The sequence below is a fragment of the Aspergillus stella-maris genome (assembly GCF_047715825.1).
Source record: "Aspergillus stella-maris strain CBS 113639 unplaced genomic scaffold BDV14scaffold_38, whole genome shotgun sequence".
Lineage (NCBI taxonomy): Eukaryota > Fungi > Ascomycota > Eurotiomycetes > Eurotiales > Aspergillaceae > Aspergillus > Aspergillus stella-maris.
In genome coordinates, this window is record NW_027396832.1 from 292,629 (window position 1) to 315,916 (window position 23,288).

The window sequence follows — 23,288 nt, forward strand, 5'->3', positions numbered from 1 at the left end:
ACGGTCACGTGAGAGGCTCTAGCTTCGAGCTTGGATGTCCCACCCACGTTATTAGCCTCAGGCGTTGTGCCATGAATCGCGGCGTGGTGGCAAAAGGTCAGATACGGCACCGGACAGGCACCATAAGCACAATCTCTAACAGGGTCACATTTGTTGACATTGACCACCTGCATCGGAATCGCTACAAGATCAATTTTGAAGACGCTCACTGCAGTATTGGGGCCCCCATCGATTATGCTCTCGTGTAAACAATAGTCCAATGTCTACTTGGAGCGATGGGTGGCATCCCGTATACGAGCGGGGGGTGCGGAACCTGCCGGCGCCGCAAAGTGAAGGTACGGAGAAACTGCTATGAATTGCTCCTAGAGGCTCGATATTGACTTGTCATTAGTGCGATGAAACCAGACCGCACTGCTTGCGGTGTACCAAGTATGGGCATCAATGTGCGGGTTACGACAAGAAGAGGGCCTTTGTCCAGGGGCGCTCGGAGTCGAAGACTGAGAGGTCTGCAAAGATCGTGCCCGATACAAATCTAGCACTGGTCAAGGCTCCGAAACTCGATGTGCTTCGCCCAAATGTGAATCCGGAGCTTCGAAGCCAGCTACTAACCACATTTCTGGAAACATATTCTCCAGGGCGGCCGTATTTGCAAGATGGGACTGGCCGGAATTTACTTCAGACTCTTCCAGATATCACCGGAGATAGTCTGATTCTTGAGAAAGCCGGCATTTGTCTTGCCGCGGGCTTTCTTGCTTCACAGAACCAGGACGACCGGCTGCTTCAGTATAGCAGCAAGCTCTATGGAAACACCCTGAGAACTCTTCATGGAAAGATAACATCTGGAGCCAAACTCAGTCAGGATATGCTTTATACGACTGTTCTCCTTCAGATTTACGAGGTAAGAAGGAGCTTAGATTTGCCTATGGATTCATGTCTCACTCATGTCTCAGTTGATAAACTGTTCCCCACCCGGCTTTGGGGCATGGATAGCCCACGTTCAAGGTGGCGTTGCAATTTCCACCCAAACCTCTGCCCAGGGAGACGGTTCCATCGCAGAGAGGCTCTTTCATCGTCAACTGAAATACGTGACAGTCAGTGCGCAATTCAAAGAACCATTCTTCTTGACTAACAGGATATAGCTTTGTGACGCCATTGGGAAGCGCAAAACGCCATACCTGTACAACACGCCACTATGGAAGAGCTACTCGCACGACGGGGATCCTGATCCTATTGATGGGTTTATCGATATGCTCGCGGAATGCTGTGCGATCATGGAAGAAGTCGAAAAGTTCTTTGTCGCTCTCCCCAACAGGACCGAGGGCATTCGCCTGGCTGCGGATCTTCTCCTGCGTACCAGTTTGGAGTTTGAAGAAAAGCTTCATCAGTCCTGCGTTTCCATGCAGCAGAAATTGGGTCTTCCGAGAGTGTCTCCTGTGCCCCAGGGCGAATTTCGTGACACTCTCACCACCGACCTGTTCCCCAGTCCCCTCGACTTTCCTTCCTTGACTTGTGCGGAGTCCCACATAGCTTACTGGACCATATTGAACCTACTTTATCCAATGATCGGTGAATTGTCGTTTATTCTGGACAAGCCACCTCGTGATGTCTCGGTTACTGTGTATGGCAAATCCACGAATGGCGGAACGACAGAAACAGTCACGAGGATGTTGAGTGCGGACAGCCCTACGGCTTATACTGGACTTGCCGAGCATTACGCCGGTGAGATTTGCCGTTCGGTTTTCTACTTCATACAGCCTGATATGAAAACATTGGGTTCTCAACTATTGCTTGCACCTTTCAGCCAGTGTGTGCAGTTTTACATTGTCGAGGAGTTGACTGCCAAGCTGCAATGGTGCCAGGAGGTACTCACAGCGATTTCAAATCTTGGTCTAGGCATCGCACCGTTTTTGAAGCATATGATTTGGCCTCAGTACCGCAATGCTCAAAAGAGACGACACTCGCTCCAGAAACTAGACGAAAGCTGAGATCCGCCACGACATCAGGAGTCCAATACAGGTCGGTTCAGGGCAATGTTTTGTCCCGCATGCAGTCTATGTCTGCCACCACATATCGAGATAGCAAAGGTATCAATTTCTGAAATGTTTCGATTTTCCAGCAGGAAGTTTCCACCATTCACCATTGAGGCAACTGTTCGTCGTCGGGCTTGTTCAATTAAGCTCGCCATGATTGGCTGGTGTATCGTTTGTCAGCACACGTCACGTGGGCCCGGTTATTGCGTCAGAGTTCCCGCAGAGCCGGCGGCGAGATAATCAAAAAAACTATCCTCGACGCTCTATTGTTGTTCTCAACGCAGCATACCACCGCCCTTGTATTCTATTCACAAAATGGCAGCTAGCTCGACGTCAGCAAATATGATGAAGCGAACCGTTCTTAGCAATCGGTTGGCGGCTCAGCTCTCACACGTTACCGAGACTTCCCCTCGGGCAATTCGACCCTTTGCCTTCGGGTCGTTCAGAAGCATTCACAACTCTGCTCGACTCCCTACCATCACAGCTTCAGAGACACGGCACAGACCGACACTGCGACCGCATCATATGTCCCAGGCTCACGCTGGAGTTAATGGACCATCTCCGATTGGCAAGCGAACGATCTTCATTCAGACTGAGTCCACGCCAAACCCCGATGTAAGTTGAAACAGAGTGTCCGCTTTACCCCGCATTACTGATAGGTTCTCACTTACAGGCTCTCAAATTCATTCCCAACCACAGAGTCCTTCCCGAGGGCTTCAACACTTCTTTCCTGGAATACCTTTCTCCGCGATCCACCCTAGCTCCTCCTCACCCGTCCTCCCTCGCCGCGAACCTTTTCAACGTCGATGGCGTGCAATCCATCTTCTATGGACCTGAATTTATCACCGTCACAAAATCAAGCGACACCAACTGGGCGCACATCAAGCCCGAGGTCTTCAGCCTCATCACCCAAGCTGTGACCTCCGGCGAGGCAATCGTCAGCACCGTCGCAAAGACCGGCGACAATGCGCAGAAGGGTGGTGAGGATGACTCACTGGCCTACAATGAGGAAGATGACGAGGTCGTCAGCATGATCAAGGAGCTCCTGGAGACGAGAATCCGACCCGCTATACAGGAAGACGGAGGTGACATCGAGTTCCGCGGGTTTGAGAATGGAATCGTTATGTTGAAGCTGCGAGGTGCTTGCCGGACTTGCGACTCTAGCACCGTGACGTTGCGGAACGGTATTGAGTCTATGCTTATGCATTACGTGAGTTTTCCTGTCCATCCTCCTTGGTGAATTTGAGGCTAACAACGATTTACAACCAGATCGAAGAAGTCCAGGGCGTTGAACAAGCTACCGATGCCGAGGAGGAAATCTCCATGCATGAATTCGCCAAGTTCGAGGAGAAGCTCCGACAGCAAAAGGGCGCTCAGGCCACCGCCGCTTCTTCCCTCGACTCGGTTTCTTAGATGATCTGGTCTTATTTGTTTATGGTTGATAGAGCAATTCCCGCATTCTTGTACAACATGTTTGAGAACTATACCAATACCAATACCAAGCTGCTTTGTCTTAATGGTCCTCCTAGTAACCTCACTCTTGCTAGCCAGCCAAGATAGTACTCCAGCCTCGTAGACCAACAATGAGGTCCCAACCTATCGCTTCCACTTATACCGAATCTCTTCGGCAGAAGAAAGAGAAACGGGAAGTAGACAAAAAAAGCCGCGAGCCTAGGGTACCATACATTCCCGCGCCTTCGTTGCTCGCAACGGGAAGCCAGCAGCAGCTCCCGTCTCAGTCAGCTCCCGGGTCTGACGCTTCCATGCAGCTGGACTCCGGCGCGGCCAGAAGATCCTCCACAGACCGGTTTAGTAACAATGTCCGACAGACCACATTTGAACCTGAGTTGCTCTCACGTCCAGGACTCCAGGTACTTATTGTGCAAAAGTACGTGCCGAGTAGCGCCGGAGCGATGCAGTGCGAGAGCTTAATGTTGCGCGAACAAGAGATTTACACTACTACTACTCCGTACCACTAGTCCTTTGCTGATCTGATTGTGTGCGGTACTTTTGTATTTCTGTGTAGAGGAAGTACTTTAGCTAACCTAGTTCCATCTATCGAGTGTCGAGTGAGAGTCTGTCGATTAAGTGGAGGTCAATTGCTGGGGACGGGGTTGGGGCATAGTGGAGTGTGGAGATATATAAGCGCAGCATCGTGGGATTGCGAATACGATCGTCAGATTCAGAGCGCTGGGGGTTGATATATCCTTCGATTAGATGGAAGATAACACGAGGTATTGAGTATGTATGTTTATAGTGTTATTGATATTTAATAACATTCTACAACTACATCTACTTATACATAAAAGTGTAGAGACAAGAAAAGCATTTCTTTTCCCAACGCCATCTCGTATGCGGTATGGCTGCTAGCGGGAGGATGAGCATGACGTACCCCGCATTTTAGCTGGCAACGGTCTCAAAGAAAGCGGAAGAAAGTGCAAGAGCCCAGATGCAGAGGCAGAGGCAGAGGCAGAGGCAGAGGCAGAGGCAGAGGCTGTTTCCCGTCCGTCCCGCCTCGCTCGAACGGGCAAGGCGTCCAGAGACCCGTGACCAACCTAAGCACCGCTGGATTGCCAAATGTTTGCTTTGTGCGGGGGGTTATGCATTTTTTCAACCTGCGGAATGAGGACATGTGGTTTGCTCTGTATGGGGTGAAGGCCGTAAAGGCCTTCAATACTAAGGCATTGCGCTGCAGCCAGCTGGTCTGTCGGGCTCGGACCTTATGTTCGGTTGGTTGATGGGTGCCAGGTGATTCCTGAACAATGTACCCCGTACTTGGGGTTGAGCGATCGACGTCTAGTTGCGGTTTTGCAGGCCACGCGACGGGATAAACTTTCCTGAGCAGTATGATATCAGATGTGTTGATGCTCTATACAGGATCATTCTCGAGGACGTTAGTCGCGTCGACATTCCTGACGCGGGACGCACACAATCTAGCGATCTGTGGAGTATTTGGCCCGCTGTCATTTGCTATAGTGTGAAGCGAGGGGGGCTGTTATTGAGCCCCCTTCATGGATTCCGCCGTCATTTCCGTCATAGCATAACCTGGGGGCTTGAAGGGCTCGAAGCCTCGAAGTCATCATCTTTGCACAGACCAGCTGTCAACTCTGGCATATATGCATAGAATGAATCCAGCGGCAAATCGCCACAGGGAACATAACGTCGTCGCATCGACAAGCCAGAGCAGCGGCGTTCGGGATTGGAGGTAGGCTGAAACCCAAATCGCGTAGGAAGCTCTCTCCGCAATTCAGCGGCGATCCTGCATTAGGGCCACATAACAATAATCTGACCTGACCCCTCCTTCGGAATTCGCCATCGTCGGATTTGCAAATGGCAAGCCATTCCCCCGCAATTCCTGGCAATTGGCGTGAAGTAATGACATTGCCGTTTGTTTCTGGCTGCGAGCGCTAACTGTACACCCGCTCACCTGCCTCTATGAGCAGACTCTCTCAGAGTGTAACATGGCGCTGATGACGTAGACCATTCTACTATATCTGTTGAACTGTTCCACGAAGAAGCTGATCATCATCAGATTTGAGGTGAAGCTGTCCCATCGACCAGACATCAGGAAATTCGGGGGCACAGCAGACCGAGCATATACTGGGCCATCCTGGTTTTCAAGTATGCCGATTCGGACAATGACGCTGTGGGCCTGGTCCTGTAAACATCGCGTAAACCATGTCGGCAGTCCAAACTTGAGGCATTAAAGTTCCTGAGCAGCTCTAGCATAAATTGAACCTAGGTACTAGGAATATCCGGAATCTTGGGACGTGCCTCGCCCACAGGTAAAAGTAAACCGTCAATCAGGACACTGGCGCTGAGAGGCTGGCCGGGGCATTGTGCTAGACCAGTGAGCGGCGTGGAGGATCTTCAACTTGGCCGCCAGAGCCCCGCCAGACCCACCATCGCCGCTTCCAGAGTTCCAGCCTGGTCTCAGCAACACTCGAAACTCTTGGATTCCAGCTTGAATTCATCTTCAATCCAGCTGTCCCTCTGTCGTACTTGTCGTAGGACTACCGCGCGGTGGGATTTTCACGGGTGATACTGCGGTGCTACCCCCCTACCATCTCCCAGCCAAGTCGCACACCTCACAGCGCGCTGGCGGGGATTGGACAGAGATCGTGCGCATAGGACCACTCCAGCAGTAGATGGGCATGCCGCGGACGGAGGACTATCCAGGCTCCCTGTCTGCTCTGATGCTTACCCCGCCCTCATCGATGTGGTTTAATCAATTAATCTAATTGTCTCTGCGCTGTGCTCTGCAGACTGATGGCCAGGCAGCGGGCTTCCATGGATGTCGTAGATGGCCACAGGCCACCATACCCGATTACCAGCACCGCTAATACGAAGGATCACGCTCCTTCTTTCCAGAAACAACGGGCGAATCACGACGGGCACAAAGCTCGACAAAACTCACTCGTCCATCAAGCGATCAGGGAAAAGTCAATGGGCCAGCTGGGGCCTAACTTGCTCGGTCGTAGCTCCCAGGACTTGCGCCACTTTTGCAGAGTGCCCCGACCCGTGGCTCGTCTGCTCTCCTCCTTTGTGCCCACCGTCCAGTGGCCTGAGCAGCGCCGTAGGTTAGCTCACCTCCTTAGCCAAGTTATTCCTTACCACTCACTGTACAACCTCTTCTCCTCTTTTTTACCATTCTTCTGCCCTCGCTCTGCTCTCTCTCTTCTCTCTCTTTTCGTCTATTTATTCTGCGCTTCTTTCGCCCTCGTTATTCCTGGCCTACCCCCATCAAACAACGTCCCTGTCCTGATCGTGCTCCATCCGAGAACCCAGCCTGCCCCAGATTCTCGCTACTGCGGGCCGTCGCATCTGAACCTCATCAGTTTGCCTCCTTCCGCCTCACCACCCCCCAACTGTACTGTCCCTGCGATCCTGCACCTACCGTCCTACGCTTGCCCTCCGCACTCCCGTTATTTCAGCACTCCGTTTCGTCTTTGCGACCAACGAAGGAGAATAGGTCTACTCACCTGATCGTCTCCTCGGCCGAATCGCACGACGTACTCCTCGCTTTCCTTTGTCGCCGGTCCGCCCCAAGATGCGCTGCTCCTGAGCGGATCCGCCCATAGTTACTGGAGCCAGATCGTTTCCCAACGTCACTTGTGGTCACGCTACCACCACCACCTCCATACGATCCCTCACTGCCAGTGACATTTCCATCGTCGCGAATCAGAGCCGAACGTCGTTTAGACTTATTTTTCCGGCTGTGACTCGGGGTATTATAATATAAAGGGGGGCAAAGAGAGAAAAAAAAGTTATATTACCGCGGTCCCGACTTAGACCCTTCGATTCCCTTGGCGCCCTCGGCCTGTCGCAAAGCGCCCGCCACATCTTACGCCCTGTTCCGTTCCTTCTAGATTTGGAAGCCTGGTCGCTTCTTCTTCGGCGCTGAGTGCTTTCAAAGACGGACCTCTTTCACCGTGGTACGGTTTGCTTCTTCGTTGTTGGGTTAGATAGACTATAAAAGTTTCGTTCTCATATCATTAGACTGGTAAGTTTATCTGCCCAATTTGATAAAGTTCGGTCGTCGCTAACGATTGGGTCGGATTTCTTCACAGACGCGATCACGAATTTACTGCGCTTGCTTTTCTTGAATCTTTTCGGAGAACTGGGGGTAATTTTGACGCTACTATAGCATCTCCCAGTGAACCTCGACTTGTATACTTATACCCACAAGGTACGTGACGGCATGGTTTCTATTTATATTGCGCTTCGCTCAGATGCGCGCTTATTTCTCTGTTTATGGATTTTGGTATGAAGAGTCGCTTTATCATGGGATGACAGCGGGGCTGCAAGGACTATGCATGGCCCACGAGATCAGGCAACAGACCATATAATGCCGCCGACTTTCACCAAGAAAGAATGATGCACAGTATGACTTTCAAACCCTGTCTCTGCAGGCATCCTTTCTTCATTCACCGATCTTGTGACATTTTCCGTTTCAGCGAGATGTCAAGCAGGAGGTGTTTCTGATGGCGCCATATTCATCTACACCACTTTGTTGGCTGCCTACCCGAAAGCAACCTTCACGTCATAGGCAAACTAGCATTTCTTCTGCCATTGCACCCCGTCATTCTTCAAGTTCTTTTCATACTAATCATTCTGTTCTGTCTTGGTTGCTTCTTATTCTTGCAATGTTCAGCATATGCTGGGGAAAGCGCACTAACTGTGGTTCTGAGAGCAGACCATAAGATTCCGCGACTGTTCCTCTGCCGTTTTCCTGATCACTTCTACGACCTAAATTGTATCTCGGGACTAGATATTCCAGCTGGATCTCTACATCTGATTGGTGAGATTTAAACTTCTCGCTCCTGTTTCACATGCATCAATAAGTCCTGACAATAAGGCAGCAGATCTAGTGACGAAGCCGGTTCCGGCATTAGGATCAAAACATCCTCATATTCGCTCAATTGACTCCGGCTTCGGGTATAACGGCTCTCAAGGTATGTCCTGCTTGACCTCCAGCTCGATTTTTTCTTCTTCTTGTTTCCCCCACAATCTCCACGCTGTTGGATTCTACGTTCAAGAAATCGTCTATGCGTGCACCATCTTTCTTGGTTGTCTTTCCCATGCCCTCAAAGCTTACCATTGGTTTATGTGCAGTATTTTCCTCGATTCAGTGCTCAGACAGACTTCATCGACTTCGAGTTTTGATTTTTCGCCAACTTGAAAAACATCATGGCTGCGCCAAACAACAACAAACCATCGACTTCGCAGACCCCGCCTAACAACGCGTCAGCTAGACTGGAGAGAACCCACCCGGGCATTCGCCGCTCGACTCCAGATTCTGAAGCTTTGGCGTCTTCTGACGATGATGGCGAGCACCCACTGCCTGCCCCTACAACTGTGCCTGCGCAGAAGCCTGCTCGTCGTACTTCCTGGCTGAATGAAATTCCTGCTTCCATGCCTCGCAAGACTTCGTTGACAGGCCCTTTGTCCTCGGGAGTTTCCAACCCAACTAGTCCTGCTACCGACCAAGCTGGATGGCAAAACAACACAAGCCCTGGACTGAACAGTTCTATCACTTGGAACAACGTCGGTAATAGTTCGTTTCCTTGGGGTACAGGTATCTGGAATACCGACTCGCGCAAGGAGCCACCCCCTCGACTCTCAGAGATTGTTCCATCTCCAACCACCTCCAACCCATCCATTGCCAGCAACTATCTGGGTGATGAGCTCCTGAGCCCGACTACCAGGACCACATCCGGTGAACCAGCAATTCCCTTCTCCATCCCGCTCTATCCGACACCAAAAACCTACCGTTCACAGTCGTACTCTGTTGGTCAGTTGGATCCCGAGCAGCCGAACTTGGCCATGGGTAGTAAGCCTCCAGCTGCATACGCAGGCGGTGCCCGCGCTCGGAACGGAACCCAATATTCTGCCTTGCAGCATCGTTCCTCTCGGCCCAGCTTGCTCGGAGAACTTGGTCATGATCCAGCTACACTTGGCCGTGTTCGTGAAGATGAAGATGACGAAGCAGAGAGCCCCGGTGGATCAGACGGTAGCTACAACAACTACAATGCCAACCAAGCTCGTACCATCGAACAGCTTTCTCGCGAGAATGCACTTCTTCGCCAGGCAGCCGGACAGATGGAACCTTCGTTCAGGGACCGCGCAATGTCGAGTGCATCAGCTGCTAGTGGATATGCTGTTGGTAGCGGCATCCGCAATCTGCACAGGATTCATGGTACCGTGCCTGAAGAAGGCGATCTCGCAGTTGAGGATCTTGATGAACTGAGCAGTATCCCCGGATACAACGACATGTACAGCAACACCAGGAGAAGATTTTCCGAACACTCCGTCAACTTGGAGAAACAGTTCCCTGCTTTCACGTCCATGGAGAACCGAGCTCTCGGGGACATCAGGAAAGCGCACTGGCAGACTTCCCTTGGTTTTGGTAGCCTTGCGGATATTCCCCAGAGTCGGCGTCATTCCTTCGCTGAGATTCCCCTGCGGCACCCTTCCATGTCTGGGGAATCCCAGATCGCCAGCAACTCTCGAGTCGGATTAGCAAACCAGGAGGAGACTTATCCGAATGCCAGCGAAGGTTCTGTCCCCAACGCACCAGGCCAAAATCGTGAGTACCAGCGTCTTGCTATGCATCCTCGCCCCGAGGAGGAACATGAAATGGAGACGGAATATTTACGCGCTCGTCGATTTGCAGAATCTTACTTTGCTCGCGATCCTTCTCTTCGCAGCGCCGCCGAAGCTCAATCCCCCATGTCTCCTTCCTTCCACCAGGGGTTCAATCCATATGGACGCCACCAACCAGCGCTCGCGCACCAGAACCAGTTGCTGTATATCGTGACCTTCAAGTGCCACCGTGCGGATGTCTTCTATATTCAGGAGGACACTGGTCTCCAGGTAAAACCTGGTGATCTGGTGATTGTGGAAGCGGACCGTGGCACCGACCTCGGAACCATTCAACACGCCAACATTTCACTGCAAAAAGCGCGAGAGTGGAAACAGCAGTTTGCTGAAGAGCACTACAAATGGCTTATGATGTTCTCGAGACAAGGCCAAACTGGTGCCACAAGTGCCGCTGGCGCTCCAGGTAGTGTCCCTGGTTTGGGAAACAGAAGCGCCATCGGTGGCATGGGTCCTCATGGTGCACATGGAGTGCAGGAACCTTCTGGCGAAATCAAACCGAAGTTGATCAAACGCCTTGCTCAGAATCACGAAATCCTGACTCTGCGCGACAAAGAGGGCAACGAAGCAAAGGCCAAGCGAGTCTGCCAGCAAAAGGTTGTAGAACACCGGCTCAACATGGAGATCCTCGATGCCGAGTTCCAAATGTGAGTACTTACTTTTGCTGCTTCTTCATCCGAGCCGAGCTAATATATCTCTAGGGACTGGAAGAAACTCACCTTTTACTACTTTGCTGACTCGTACATCAACTTCAACTCCCTTGTCACCGATCTTTTCAAGATCTACAAAACTAGAATCTGGATGTCAGCCATCAACCCAGCGTCGTTTGTCACGCCCCCTACTGCCGGTCTTTCCAGCCCTAACCCTCTTGGGTATGCCCAGGATGGAGATCGCTCTCACCAGCGTGATGGCAGAGGTTTTGGCCATTCCCGTGATGGTGTAGATGTCGGTCGGGATGGTGTTGGCAGCCATATGAATCTATTGCGCAGCGGATACGGCGAGCCCTACCAGCAGTACCATACCCCTCGTCAACCCGAAGCTGGCCTCGGAGGACTGGGTTCGGTCGATCCCTTTACTACTTATCAGCAAAGTGGATACGGTCCCATGGAATCAGGGTACCCTGATTACACTGCAACTTCAGGAGCCAACGCTGGATCGTCTCGCATGCAACCTGCACCAGGCGAATGGATGAACCGCTTCCAGGGTTTGTCGCTCAACTCTTGAAGCCGAGTCATAGATGACAACATTCAGCTGTCTTCCCAAGAGCATACCTCACAACAATTCGCATCTCGTTCTTCCTCACTTGTACGGCGTTATTTCGCGTTTCTCAAGACTATCTCTCCCCATCCACCTCTCACTTAAAACTTCCTGTACCTAATTTATCTGTCTCTTTTCTTTCTTCCCTATCTCCTTTCCTTGTAACGTTGTCTTAAGAGACTAGAAATCATGTGCAATGGGTCAAGAAAGAATATGGTCTGTCGTTAGTGCTGGTTTTTCAAATAGACTTTTCAGCTTCACGAACAGACGGCGCGGCGGATACTCGTTTTCAGGCAATTGTCTTTGTTATTCGTCTTTTCACTGGTGTACCACCTTCCAGATTCCAGGTCATGTAGCTAGTAGTGCTTCGTTTTTCGTTTTTCGTTTTTCGTTTTTCGTTTTTTTTCTTTTTTTCGCACTCTTGTACGCTTCAAATCATGGCGATGAATAACTACAAAAGATTGTGTCTGGTTGGGACTGCAGATGTTTTCTTTTCCTCCATGCATCATACAGTATTGAATCAGGTAGTTAGTTAGATCCAGAATGCTGTCTAATACGTAATGAACATATCTGTTGTACCTATAGCTGTAGTCTGTAGTCTACTGCCTAGGTACCTATGCACCCATGGTCACGAGTCCAGATTCTCATCTGAGATTTCCAGAGTTCAAGTTCCACAGTCCAGACTCTCTGAGACGGATAGTGGTGCCTTGCAGCCTTAGGGTTGATTGACTTGATTCAAAATTTTGCCGTGCTGTTGCCTGAGGCATGAACACCCGAACCCACGCTGATTGGACGTGCCGCCCTCGCCTAATTTCCTAGTGTCCCACACACAACCTTCTCAAGATCTCTCTGTCTCTCGAACTTTTCCAGCTGCGACAACGACGACGACCAGCCGACGACCTCCACAGCCGACAAGGTATGTCAATGTGATTTCTTGCTCCAGCACAATCTATCGCTCTTCAATCCTCAATCGCAAACGATAAAACTCGAAGAATTGCTTTTCCTGGAAACTAACGATTACCGCTCGTCCAGATGGGTGCCCTCAAGTACGTTGAAGAGATTCAGAAGAAGAAGCAGTCCGACGTGATTCGCTTCCTGCTCCGCGTCCGTTGCTGGGAGGTGAGAATTCCCCCCCAAGATTCGATTGTTTAACATCCCGCCGGGTGCTCGTGTGCTTTGCCAGCCATAGGATACCTTTTTGTGTTGAAATGCAGAGAAGGTGGTTCTTTCGGCGGCTTCGAAACGAACAAGATTTTTTCCGCCGGCGGATGGATGTTGTGGCACACACTTGTTGTGTCTTGCTATACACTCGTTGAACTTTGCTGAGAGTGCATCAATATAGCTCCGTCAGCTGAACGCTATCCACCGCGCTTCCCGTCCTTCTCGTCCCGACAAGGCCCGTCGTCTCGGATACAAGGCCAAGCAGGGCTATGTCATCTACCGTATCCGTGTTCGTCGCGGTGGCCGCAAGAGGCCCGCTCCCAAGGGTGCCACCTACGGTATGCTTTTTCGTCATAGGAAAAACTCGATGGCAGTGTGTTAATTGGTGTTTTCTCGGTATATAGGCAAGCCCACCAACATGGGTATCAACCAGCTCAAGTACCAGCGTGCTCTCGCTGCTACCGCTGAGGAGCGTGTCGGTCGCCGTTGCGCCAACTTGCGTGTCCTGAACTCCTACTGGATCAACCAGGACTCCACCTACAAGTACTTCGAGGTCATCCTCGTCGACCCCCAGCACAAGGCCATCCGCCGCGATGCTCGCATCAACTGGATCTGCAACGCCGTCCACAAGGTTCGTCTCGATATCCTGGGCTATATACGAAAATGCATACTAATTGTGATTTCCAGCACCGCGAGGCCCGTGGTCTCACCGCTACCGGCAAGAAGTCCCGTGGTATCAACAAGGGCCACCGCTACAACAACACCTCCTCCGGTCGCCGCCACACCTGGAAGCGCCAGAACACCCAGAGCTACTGGCGTTACCGTTAAGCGTAGGATTGGGAGTTTTGTGGAGGTTCTGGGCTATGGGAAAAAGCTTTCTTTACTTGTGGACGTGTCAAATTCAGCGGCCATGGCCATTGCTCAGCTCGCATCTTCATTGAGCTGTCAGGCTGCGAGATTAATGCAACAGATCCCATCTTGGATCGGGTGTTAGCAAAAATCCTTTTATTTTTCAAGCATGATTCCCCGTCTTCGGCTATTATAACGAAGTATGACGACTGTTTTCCTTTCTTCAGGGTTTTTTGTTGTAGATGTTGCCAGTAGATGGTAAGAACTGAAGAACTGTCATGAACAGTAAGTGTAGTCCTACTGTCACCGGAATTGGACGGATGTATGATATCTATGATGGCATGAACACCACAGCAATGTAACAGCTAAGATAAGATGGAGCCAGTCCAGAACAACTTGAAGTCACCGTAGTGAAACCCATCAGTCCCTGACTAGACTCACTTCCAATTAGCCGCCCAACAGTCGTCTCACAGCGGCAATCAATCAAGGAACACGAACCCATGCAGGCTGCTTACCCCTACAACATGTCAGGCCGGCGGAGTCGCCCAATGTGTCAATGTCTCAGTCTCATCAAGGCTGGTATAAATGGACCCCCAATCACCAGGATCCAATCGCCCTACCGGCCCACGCCGTGCTGTGTTGCGTAACCGCCGTTGACGATCCCTCTTGGTCCCTCCAGTCTCTCTGCCCTGCGCTCGCCGCTGCCTGATCCAGTGACATTGTCTCCGACTCTCCGGACTGTTTTCTTTCAGATCCCTTGTTGTCCTTAACTGCTGCTTATTATTGCTGAGTCTGGTCAAGGTCTCCCAAGCCATTGCTGTCGTGGTTCAACCGTTCAAGCTGCTCATGTGACGCATTTGCTTTACTGCGGACTCGTATTCAAGGCTTCCTTTATTATTCAGGACTTATTTTACTACGACCTTTCTCGCCACTGCATTCATTCTTCGTGAGTTTCAAATCGCTTATTATACTCCTTCGGTACTCCCAAGTTCAGTCAAGCTGATTCGTCTCATCGACCGACAGGTGCTTCGTACATTTTATCGGCAGGAACCGATACCTCGTCCTTGCCTTGCGGACCTACAATTACCCCACGAGGGCAGTTACCTCAACCGTTATAGCAAACGCCTACCAACGCCTGAGCTCGAAGACCTACCGTCATCGCTGTCCTGAAGAGTAACCAGACAGACAATCCACACCACAAACCCCAAATAAACGGCCGAGAGTCGGTGCGGCCAATGCGCCCATATGCCGTCGCGGGCTGCGCATAAACCGTCGGTCCATCAACCAGCGAACCTGGCCGGCGTCCAACCAAGCACAAGTCCCATTCGCATACCCATAGTGTCCAGCCGGTCCCCGAACCGCTCGCGACATGTCGACACAAACGCCAATTCAAGGGTGACCGGCGCTCCGCCGTTGTTTCCTCCGACATCACCCCCGCAGCATCGTCGGGGCCACGCGCGGTCGATCAGTCAGCCCTTCGCGTCGATTACGGGGGTCGGAAAGCGGAGGAATAAGTCTATATCTGTCGAGGCGAACCTGGATACGGACGACGATGATGACGATGACGATATCTACTTGCCGAACCCGAACCCTTTGTCGTCCAGTCCCCGCAAGGGTCACCTGCGCGTACCGCCGAAAGAGGAGCTGACGACGGGTAAATGCATGACGTGTAACAATACGATGCGGTGGCCGAGGAACCTGAAGGTCTTTCGATGCACGGAATGCTTGACGGTCAATGACTTGGAGCCGTATCAGGAGACCAGGGACCCTGGGTCCCAGGCGATTCCCAGAAAAGGTATAACCCCTCTCAAACCGCTCCCTGTGTCATGCAGGTTGCTGACAGCCAACTAGCTATTCCGTTGAAAATCGACCGAACGAAAGCTATTATCGATCGGTGCATTACTGCCTATCTGAATCAATGCTTAGGTGCCCCGCCAGTGTCACCGAGGGGTGGCTTCAGCGGAGGCTTGCCGCCGGCTCCAGTCAAATCTCCTGAACATCTGCCCGTTCCACAACAACAGCGACCACCGCGTGGCCGTAGCGCCTCATCGTCAGATACGCGACCGAAGCCCGAGAGCGACACAAGAGCTTTTGGTAGCAGCTATCCACGGACGAACTTTGCTCCACCACCAGTCCCTCCAAAGGACAAGCCAGTGGACGTTCGGAATGCGCCCCGACCAGCTAAACCTCGAAGTCGTGAACGGAGTCGACATCGCGATGGTGACAAGAGAGAGAAATATCCTTATGTTTTCAGAGAGCTGGAGGACTATATAATATCTGGATTCAGAGGTTGTGAGACGCTGAACACTTCATTCAGAACCGTTCATCACATTCCCCGGCAAGCTCCAGAGAACAACCGACCTGAACCAGAGGCACCGCAAAGTCCTCGACATGCGCATGTAGACCCAGTTGAGTTGGATGCTAAGACCCTGCTGGTTGGAGACTTGGCCGAGAACTCTTCGTGGTGGATGGTCGATGAAGAATCGGCCAATGGGCTTAGTCATACCCAGCCAAAGCACAGGTCTTCGAAAACAGTCAGCTCTAGGAGCCCCCGCATCAACTGGTTTGATGTTGATCAGTGGTACCAACTGGTATTATCTGCGGGCACCACTTGGGTTGAAAAGTGGTCAGTCATGAAGCCGCCCCCGGTCAACGAGGAAGATAAATTGAGGTCCGATGCATGGCTTGCAGCGGACTTGAACGCCATCGAGAAGGAGTTTACGAGCTCGCGTGTCCATTTGCACCGGACACTCCTCAAAGCCACCGAAAGCCTTCTCAAACGACCTCGGAGACCACTCAAGAAGCCCGATGATATCAGATTCCTCCTCATACTCCTTTCAAACCCACTGATTCACCCGCCTACCTCGGAATTGGTACATCTCACTGTCCCCCCTGATGTGAGGCCTCCGCGTCCTGGAGACAGTAATGCACGGAGTAATAGATCGCGGCCTGGGAAGAGTCAAAGCGCTGGGTCCAGTAATCACCCCGGCATTGTTAAGCGCATTGTGGGTATGCTATCCGACTTACCCAGCGATTGCCACCACTATCTCGTGTCTTGGTTTTCGCGGTTTGCGCCTGGGCAATTTGAGAAGATTGTCGAGTTAGTGGGCAGATTCGTCACATATCGTCTCTCCCGTCAGCATGTACGAAGAGGAAGCGAAGCGGCGCATGATGATAACTACCTAATACCTAGCTTATCGAGCGCCGCTATGGCCCATCCATCCGAATTGCACGCCGCCATCAACGGTATCAACCAGAACAAGCCGGCAAAGAAGAAAGCCGAGACGCCGCCCATGACATACAGCGATGACTGGCAAGTCCGGGCTGCAGGTCGAGTAATGGCGCTATTGTTTACCGCGAACAACGCGGACGTTGCTCGAAAAGGATCGGCCATGAGCGAAGACCCAACGGTTACGTCGAGGCAAAAGGGCCACCGTGGACACATCATCCCGATCAGTTCATTCTACAATACAAGGCTTGATTACTCCAACCTTGTTGTCGCCGACTTTGAGGCATGGGAGTCAAGGACAACGAAGTTCTCGTTCTGCCAGTACCCTTTCTTCTTGAGTATCGGGGCAAAGATCCAGATCCTCGAACATGATGCCCGTCGACAAATGGAGGTCAAAGCTCGGGAGGCGTTCTTCAGCAGCATTCTGAATCGCAAGGCTGTTAGCCAGTACTTCGTTCTGAAGGTTCGCCGCGACTGCTTGGTAGAAGATAGTCTTCAGCGAGTTGGCGAGGTTCTCGGTTCTAGTCCCGAGGAAATGAAGAAGGGGCTTCGGATTGGCTTCATTGGGGAAGAGGGCGTTGATGCAGGTGGTCTCCGAAAAGAGTGGTTTTTGCTCCTTGTGCGCGAGGTGTTTGATCCTCATCACGGTACATGATTCCTTCTAATAGCGACGATGAACGATGGCTAATTGTAGTCTAGGCCTTTTCTTATACGACGAAGATTCCCAATACTGCTACTTCAACCCATACTGTCTGGAATCGTCGGAGCAATTCTTCTTGGTTGGCGTTGTCCTAGGTCTCGCTATCTACAACTCAATCATTCTTGATATTGCGCTACCGCCGTTTGCATTCAAGAAGCTGCTAGCGGCAGCGCCGCAGACGACTGGCCCTCAACCACTAACCACGCGTCCTACATACAAATGCAGTCTAGACGATTTAGCGGAGTTTCGGCCCGCCCTTGCTAGGGGTCTGCGGAGACTTCTGGAGTTCGATGGGGATGTTGCCGAGACTTTCTGCCATAATTTTGTTGCCGACATTGACCGGTATGGTGAGGTTGTATCAGTACCCCTTTGTTCGGGCGGCCAAAACAAACCAGTGACAAATGCAAACCGTCGGGAGTTCGTCGATCTCTACGTCCAGTACCACCTGGATACGGCAGTCACGCGGCAATTTGAACCATTCCGACGCGGCTTCTTCAGTGTCTGTGGGGGCAACGCCCTGTCTTTATTCCGACCCGAGGAAATTGAACTCCTGGTGCGCGGCTCAGACGAATCGTTAGACGTACGGTCACTGCGGGCAGTTGCAACGTACCTCAACTGGTCGACGCCAAACCCGGAATCCGTCCCAGTGGTGCAATGGTTCTGGGAGTACTTCGAGCGCACAAAGCCCGCGGCACAGCGAAAACTCCTCTCCTTCATCACGAGCAGTGACCGCATCCCAGCCATGGGGGCTACAAGTCTAAACATTCAACTGATGTGTCTCGGAGATGATGACTCATCTCGGTTCCCAATCGCTCATACCTGCTTCAACCGCCTGGGTCTGTACCGGTACGCGACTAGGGAGAAGTTTGAGCGGCTTCTCTCGGAGGCGGTGGTGAATAGTGAAGGGTTTGGCCTGAAGTAGTCTGTTTGTTTACACCTTTTCGGGGTTGATTGTTCGGTTGATTGACTTTTCGAGCGTCGGCGAAGGGGTACTCTGTACAGGCTAGCGATACTGTGGTATACTTATCTGGATATGGTTATACGATTGGATGCATGTGTCTGATGCTTTGGAAGTCGGCACGATAGAGGAATATTATTATTAAATTTTCTTTCCAAATTAGAGGGAGGTTAGGGACATACTTCCTGGCCTTATTTGGTTCTCCTGCTTCTCTAGATCCAATCCTTCAGGTTCATAGATTCTCCCTCAGACGTTACCAGGGAAGGAACGACCGGGGGCGGACATAATATCTGCTTCAAGGCCCTGTTTGTTTTTCGACTTCTACCTCACTAGCATCGTCATCCAAATGGAATGAGCCAATTCATGTCTACACCCCCATGACTGTCTTGATTCCCGATTAAATTCTCTAAATGTACACCCCTTCAGTCACTTCAGCCCTGATACTTTAATTCCTCACCTCTGCAAATCCCTTAATTACCCTTTTCACCTGAAAGTTCCTTGTTCCTCTCAACCTTCCCCCACCTCTTGCCTCGCCCTTAATTTACATCGAGCAACACAATTTGGCAAACAACCACCGTTGAATGATCCAATTTCAAAATACCGTTTCGAGTACTACTTTCCAGGGACGTCGCAACCACGCCTCTCCAAAGAAGTCACAGTCATGTATATGTTCATTCCAACCCGAGCACCAGGCTAGGATAGAGTCTGCTAGGACGACGGTATGCTAGCCTCTGTCAACTTTGTTGGAAGGGCTTTTGGATTGGATCCCCTTCCAGCCGGCGAGCTCTCGGTTTTCGACCTACAGGAGTTCTTTGGTGTCACTTGGGACGCTGATCGAGATTTGTTTGCTGGACTCGACGAGAAGGGATTGACTGTTCCGTCTAACAATGGTGAGAGGAACATTTGTTTATTTCTTACACACCTTATACACACTCGTCTTCCTACTCACATTTTTGGCTTCTGGACAATGCTAACTGTCTACCTTTTGATGTAGAGAAGATAGCCGCCATAAAAGAACTCATCACGAACAGCAACCGCAGCAAAGCCTTCAACCGCCTGATAATAAACGAGGTCTCTACAAAGTGTCTACGCGGGGAGCGTCAAATTTTGTCAGCGTCGGGATCAACAAAGCCATTGCCGTGCTTCAATCTAGACTGGTCTATCGATGTGCCTGTTGTCTTTGGTGGAGAATATCGATTGCTCGAGGCGGCGATGGATTACACCATTACGCTTGGGCCAGGCGATAGTGAGGATATCTCTGTGGTTGGGTTTGTCGACGTAGCTGCGCAGCATTTGGTGGAGGTAGAGGAGTTGGTGGACGATGTGTATGAGGAAAACATGCGGAAGGAGAGCTTGCAGTGCTTGGCATGTATGGGTGAGTATGCCCTGCGCAAACACTCTTTTTCCTGAGCCATCAGCCATATACATGCTAATAGAATAATAGCAAGGATCTATACTCTTAAAAAGGAGAAGAAAGAGAAAAATATCCGAGTTTGGGGTATGGTCTCCGACGGACAAGATTATGAGTTCCTGAGAGTCGACAACGATGGCAAGGTAAACGGCTCCAATTTTAATCTATCACTGGAGCTATACTCCATAATCTTCTGTCCTAACATCTTTGCTATCAGTGGTGCATATGGCGTCCGCCGACTTCGTGGGATCAGTCTTCGAAAGATCTAACCTACAGTACATTGCGCCTGATCATTCGGGATACTGCGAGGATGTTACTCCAGAATCGAAACTGTGCGGCTTCAGCTTCTGTTTAAGACTAGAAGGGTGGTTGCTTTTGAGCCGCCTGCTTGTAAACTGAGTTCTGGCAGCGGCAATAGCAGGTTGAGTTTTGAGCTGGCCGGGTCTACAAGAAGGTACTTGTGCCATGGGCGAAAGATAGTTTCCAGTGCAGGTGCTCTAGATTTAAGAGGAAACAGCTAGGTAAAGAAGAAGAGATGGGGCAAGCGCAGGCTTTAGTTCCATAGATCTAGGCAGAGGGAATGAACCTGCTCAATATGAGTTGCTCCATAACGTTTGATTATACAGAGGTCTCGGCTCTCTACACTACGCATTGAGGACCTTGAGGTTTGCGCCTCATAGGGCTGCATTGTAAGTCACCATCAATGCCACTAGAGAGTACCACCTACTACCTACCGAGAAATGAATCTCCAATTCATGACAAACGTAACATCGGTTCCATACAGGCGTCCGTCCAGCCAATAAAGATGCTCGACTCTTAAAAGTATGTGCGCCGAGCCTGAAACAAGCCCACTCAGGACACCCCAGGTTGACGCCGACGTTGGCAGGCACTCTGACTGTCGGGTCCGGCATCAAGATCCCATGGTGACGTTTATGAGACGCCCGGTGCTTAAGGCTGGTACGACATCAACTACGTGAGGAAGTTTGGATGAGAGTCAGGAGTGTATTATTCGTAGTGACGCCGGAGGGGGCTGCCAGGGGGTTTGTGGGGGGCATGATGATAATTGTTGTGATGGTGATATGGGATTATATGGTTACCACGATGTGAATGAGCAGCTGCGATGGTGTTGAGGATGTGGAGGGCGAAAGGGGGAGAGGGTGGAATGAGTGCGGAATCACAGTATTAATTATCCGATTGTGGGATACGAAGCTGGGAGGTTTTAGATATTAGATTTTAGTCATCTAAGGGTACATTGTCCCATCATTCTTAATCTTAGACATACTGACAGCAATAAGAGGTGAGTGCATTAGATTATAGGAGCGTTTTGCTCCCTAAGTCGTACGAAACGGGGAATATTTAAGAACGAAAATGCAGATACATAGGTACACCATGATATTTCGAGAACGAATCGAACAAGGAAAGAATGAATCGAACATGTAAACACCGATGCTTAGAGATGATGCTTATAGATGACGACAATCCAGCTCCCTTCGCTTCGGCCAGAATGACCACAACATCCATTTCCCACCCATCATCATCTTCCTGCCCTTCTGCACTGTCCTTCTGCTTTCCATTGTCTTCGGGTGTTCTGGCCCGAGAGTCTCCTCTCTTGCCCTCAAGACCAGCTCTAGCAAACTGACTGCCTCACCCCATATACCCCCCATGGCGAGAGCAAACGCTAGTGACTGCATAGCAATCTGTGTCTTTAAGTGCTGAGCTCCAAGCGAGAGCTGTCTTGCCTCTAGAACCTGCCTCCAGCTCTTCGCGCTCTTTTCGGGCAGAGAGAGTTCATATTGTGCAGAACCAATGCAAGACAGGGTGTCTATGATGTCCATGTGTGTCTTGCCGCGCGTCGCAACTTGGTGATCGTGCCCGAAGTGGAGATGGTCAAGGGCACGACCATAGCATTTTATCCCATAGAGAACTATACCGTAGTTAATCCTAATTCTGATAAAGTCCTCGTCTGTCGGAGCCAAGAACTTGGACCCTAAGTAAAGGCTTCGGCGTAGTGATATCTCGGCTAATGCATACAACCTCACCTGCCCTTCTGCAGAGCCTCGGAAGCGGAGGCTTATGATTGTATCCTTGTGGCTATCGCCGAGGTTGCGGTTGAAGATTGGGTACGTTTGACGTGCGTACGACGTTGCTTCTGTGCGTTTACCTTGATGATGAAGGCACTGCGCGAGCCAGAGGGTTGTGTATGCTGTGTCAAGCCGTTTAGCCCACCAAGGATCTACTTGATCGGTCTTTGAAGAGCGAATGATCTCTGTAGCATCGCCATATCGTCTTTCTACCCAGCCAAGTTCACCGGCGAAGCTGATGCGGGGTTGGTCTTGCATCGTTGAATAGAGAACCGAGGCTGCTTCCTCATATTGTGCAAGGCTGAGAAGTGAACGCCCCAGCCAGGAAGCTGATATGAGACTTTGTGGGTTGCACCGCCCAAGCAAACGTGCGCGCTCCCTTACCACTATTTCAAACGTGGTATGTGCCTCAGAATACGCCTTCTGTTGCCACAGTGTTTCCCCAACGTCTTGCAGTCGGCTAAAAACAGATTCGCTGTAAGATGTCGACAGCGGCATGTTCAGAAGAACGCCTAGTACCTCGGTAGCTTTATCAGACTGGTGACCAAGAGCTGATGCGAGATAAATCGTAGTGTTTATGGTCTTCTCGTGCGCCGGACCAAATAGGTCTCTGCTGTAGTCTGAGACGCGCTCGAAACAACGTTGCGCACCACCATATTGGCCCACCTTATGTAGTGCTCGACCAATATCAAATAGAAGGCCGATTGACTCTGCAATTTCTGGTGTTGGAGAAGCGTGTTGCAAAGTCTGATCTAGTATCGATCCTGCCTCTTGATATCGCTTCAGCTTGTAGAGGCATTGGGCAAGTGATCGATGAACCTCTGCCGTGCTTGAATAGTCGACGCCAACCGTGGCATCAGCGGCCTGTTCAAATAAGACCAGAGCGTCTTCGTATCTCTCTTGAGTATATTGCACTCGACCACTGAGGTGCAACGATTTTACCGTTTCTTCATCCTGAAGGCCCAATATAATCTTCTGTATTTCTGTCGTTCGGTCGATAAATTCTTGTGCTGCATCAAATTTCCCCTGCTCGAGAAGCGAGCTGGTAAGCCAGTAATTTGAGGCTAGCGTGTACGGCATACTGTTCGAACAAAAGGGCAATAACTCTTATTACACGTAATCAAGCGTATACCGCCTAATCAACCGCCTACCTTGTAAGCTTTGCCTTAATATCTCTTTTAATTCTTAATATAATCTCCTATTTGTTTAAATAAGACTACAGAATGCCTCGGCCATCTATAAATCTTGAGCCTTTTCAGGCAGAGATCTCTAACCTATACCAAACTGGCACAAATCCTCGTGCTATTGCAGATATCATCAGCAATCGATATGGGATTAAGGTTGGAGAGCGTACGATTAAGACCCGTCTCAGTATATGGGGTTCTCAGAAGTCAAATCGTACGGCTTCTCGTGATACAGTTCTTCATGCACGAATCAAAGTTCTTATATACC

At 50.8% G+C, this 23,288-nt stretch overlaps 7 protein-coding genes across 7 annotated transcripts; 6 read left to right on the forward strand and 1 right to left on the reverse strand.

Annotated features, from left to right (window-relative positions):
• The first annotated feature begins 115 nt into the window (after nucleotides 1-115).
• Nucleotides 116-2,165, forward strand: BDV14DRAFT_83166 (Zn(II)2Cys6 transcription factor domain-containing protein). The gene is made up of 4 exons (XM_073777631.1): nucleotides 116-335; nucleotides 392-898; nucleotides 951-1,091; nucleotides 1,140-2,165. The coding sequence occupies exons 1-4, from the start codon at nucleotides 276-278 to the stop codon at nucleotides 1,983-1,985; spliced, it is 1,554 nt and encodes a 517-aa protein (XP_073626806.1). The 5' UTR covers nucleotides 116-275; the 3' UTR covers nucleotides 1,986-2,165.
• Nucleotides 2,166-2,345: 180 nt separating this feature from the next.
• Nucleotides 2,346-3,443, forward strand: BDV14DRAFT_201570 (NifU family protein; the record flags this gene model as incomplete). The annotated part of the gene is made up of 3 exons (XM_073773793.1): nucleotides 2,346-2,645; nucleotides 2,704-3,240; nucleotides 3,300-3,443. 3 exons carry the CDS (start codon nucleotides 2,346-2,348, stop codon nucleotides 3,441-3,443), a joined length of 981 nt encoding a protein of 326 aa, XP_073626807.1.
• A 4,857-nt stretch (nucleotides 3,444-8,300) lies between these two features.
• On the forward strand, nucleotides 8,301-11,529 carry BDV14DRAFT_83222 (uncharacterized protein). Its single transcript, XM_073777632.1, has 2 exons — nucleotides 8,301-10,837; nucleotides 10,892-11,529. Exons 1-2 carry the CDS (start codon nucleotides 8,721-8,723, stop codon nucleotides 11,412-11,414), a joined length of 2,640 nt encoding a protein of 879 aa, XP_073626808.1. The 5' UTR covers nucleotides 8,301-8,720; the 3' UTR covers nucleotides 11,415-11,529.
• Nucleotides 11,530-12,194: 665 nt separating this feature from the next.
• On the forward strand, nucleotides 12,195-13,842 carry BDV14DRAFT_176076 (60S ribosomal protein eL15). The gene is made up of 4 exons (XM_073769194.1): nucleotides 12,195-12,566; nucleotides 12,790-12,946; nucleotides 13,013-13,239; nucleotides 13,296-13,842. The coding sequence occupies exons 1-4, from the start codon at nucleotides 12,480-12,482 to the stop codon at nucleotides 13,434-13,436; spliced, it is 612 nt and encodes a 203-aa protein (XP_073626809.1). The 5' UTR covers nucleotides 12,195-12,479; the 3' UTR covers nucleotides 13,437-13,842.
• A 684-nt stretch (nucleotides 13,843-14,526) lies between these two features.
• Nucleotides 14,527-18,842, forward strand: BDV14DRAFT_83262 (HECT-type E3 ubiquitin-protein ligase). The gene is made up of 3 exons (XM_073777633.1): nucleotides 14,527-15,252; nucleotides 15,309-17,333; nucleotides 17,386-18,842. Exons 1-3 carry the CDS (start codon nucleotides 14,703-14,705, stop codon nucleotides 18,306-18,308), a joined length of 3,498 nt encoding a protein of 1,165 aa, XP_073626810.1. The 5' UTR covers nucleotides 14,527-14,702; the 3' UTR covers nucleotides 18,309-18,842.
• Nucleotides 18,843-19,065: 223 nt separating this feature from the next.
• BDV14DRAFT_201573 (uncharacterized protein) lies at nucleotides 19,066-20,024 on the forward strand (the record flags this gene model as incomplete). The annotated part of the gene is made up of 3 exons (XM_073773794.1): nucleotides 19,066-19,234; nucleotides 19,339-19,719; nucleotides 19,789-20,024. The coding sequence occupies 3 exons, from the start codon at nucleotides 19,066-19,068 to the stop codon at nucleotides 20,022-20,024; spliced, it is 786 nt and encodes a 261-aa protein (XP_073626811.1).
• A 1,002-nt stretch (nucleotides 20,025-21,026) lies between these two features.
• BDV14DRAFT_176080 (uncharacterized protein) lies at nucleotides 21,027-22,840 on the reverse strand. Its single transcript, XM_073769195.1, has one exon. It carries the CDS (start codon nucleotides 22,332-22,334, stop codon nucleotides 21,219-21,221), a length of 1,116 nt encoding a protein of 371 aa, XP_073626812.1. The 5' UTR covers nucleotides 22,335-22,840; the 3' UTR covers nucleotides 21,027-21,218.
• Between the last annotated feature and the right edge of the window lie 448 nt (nucleotides 22,841-23,288).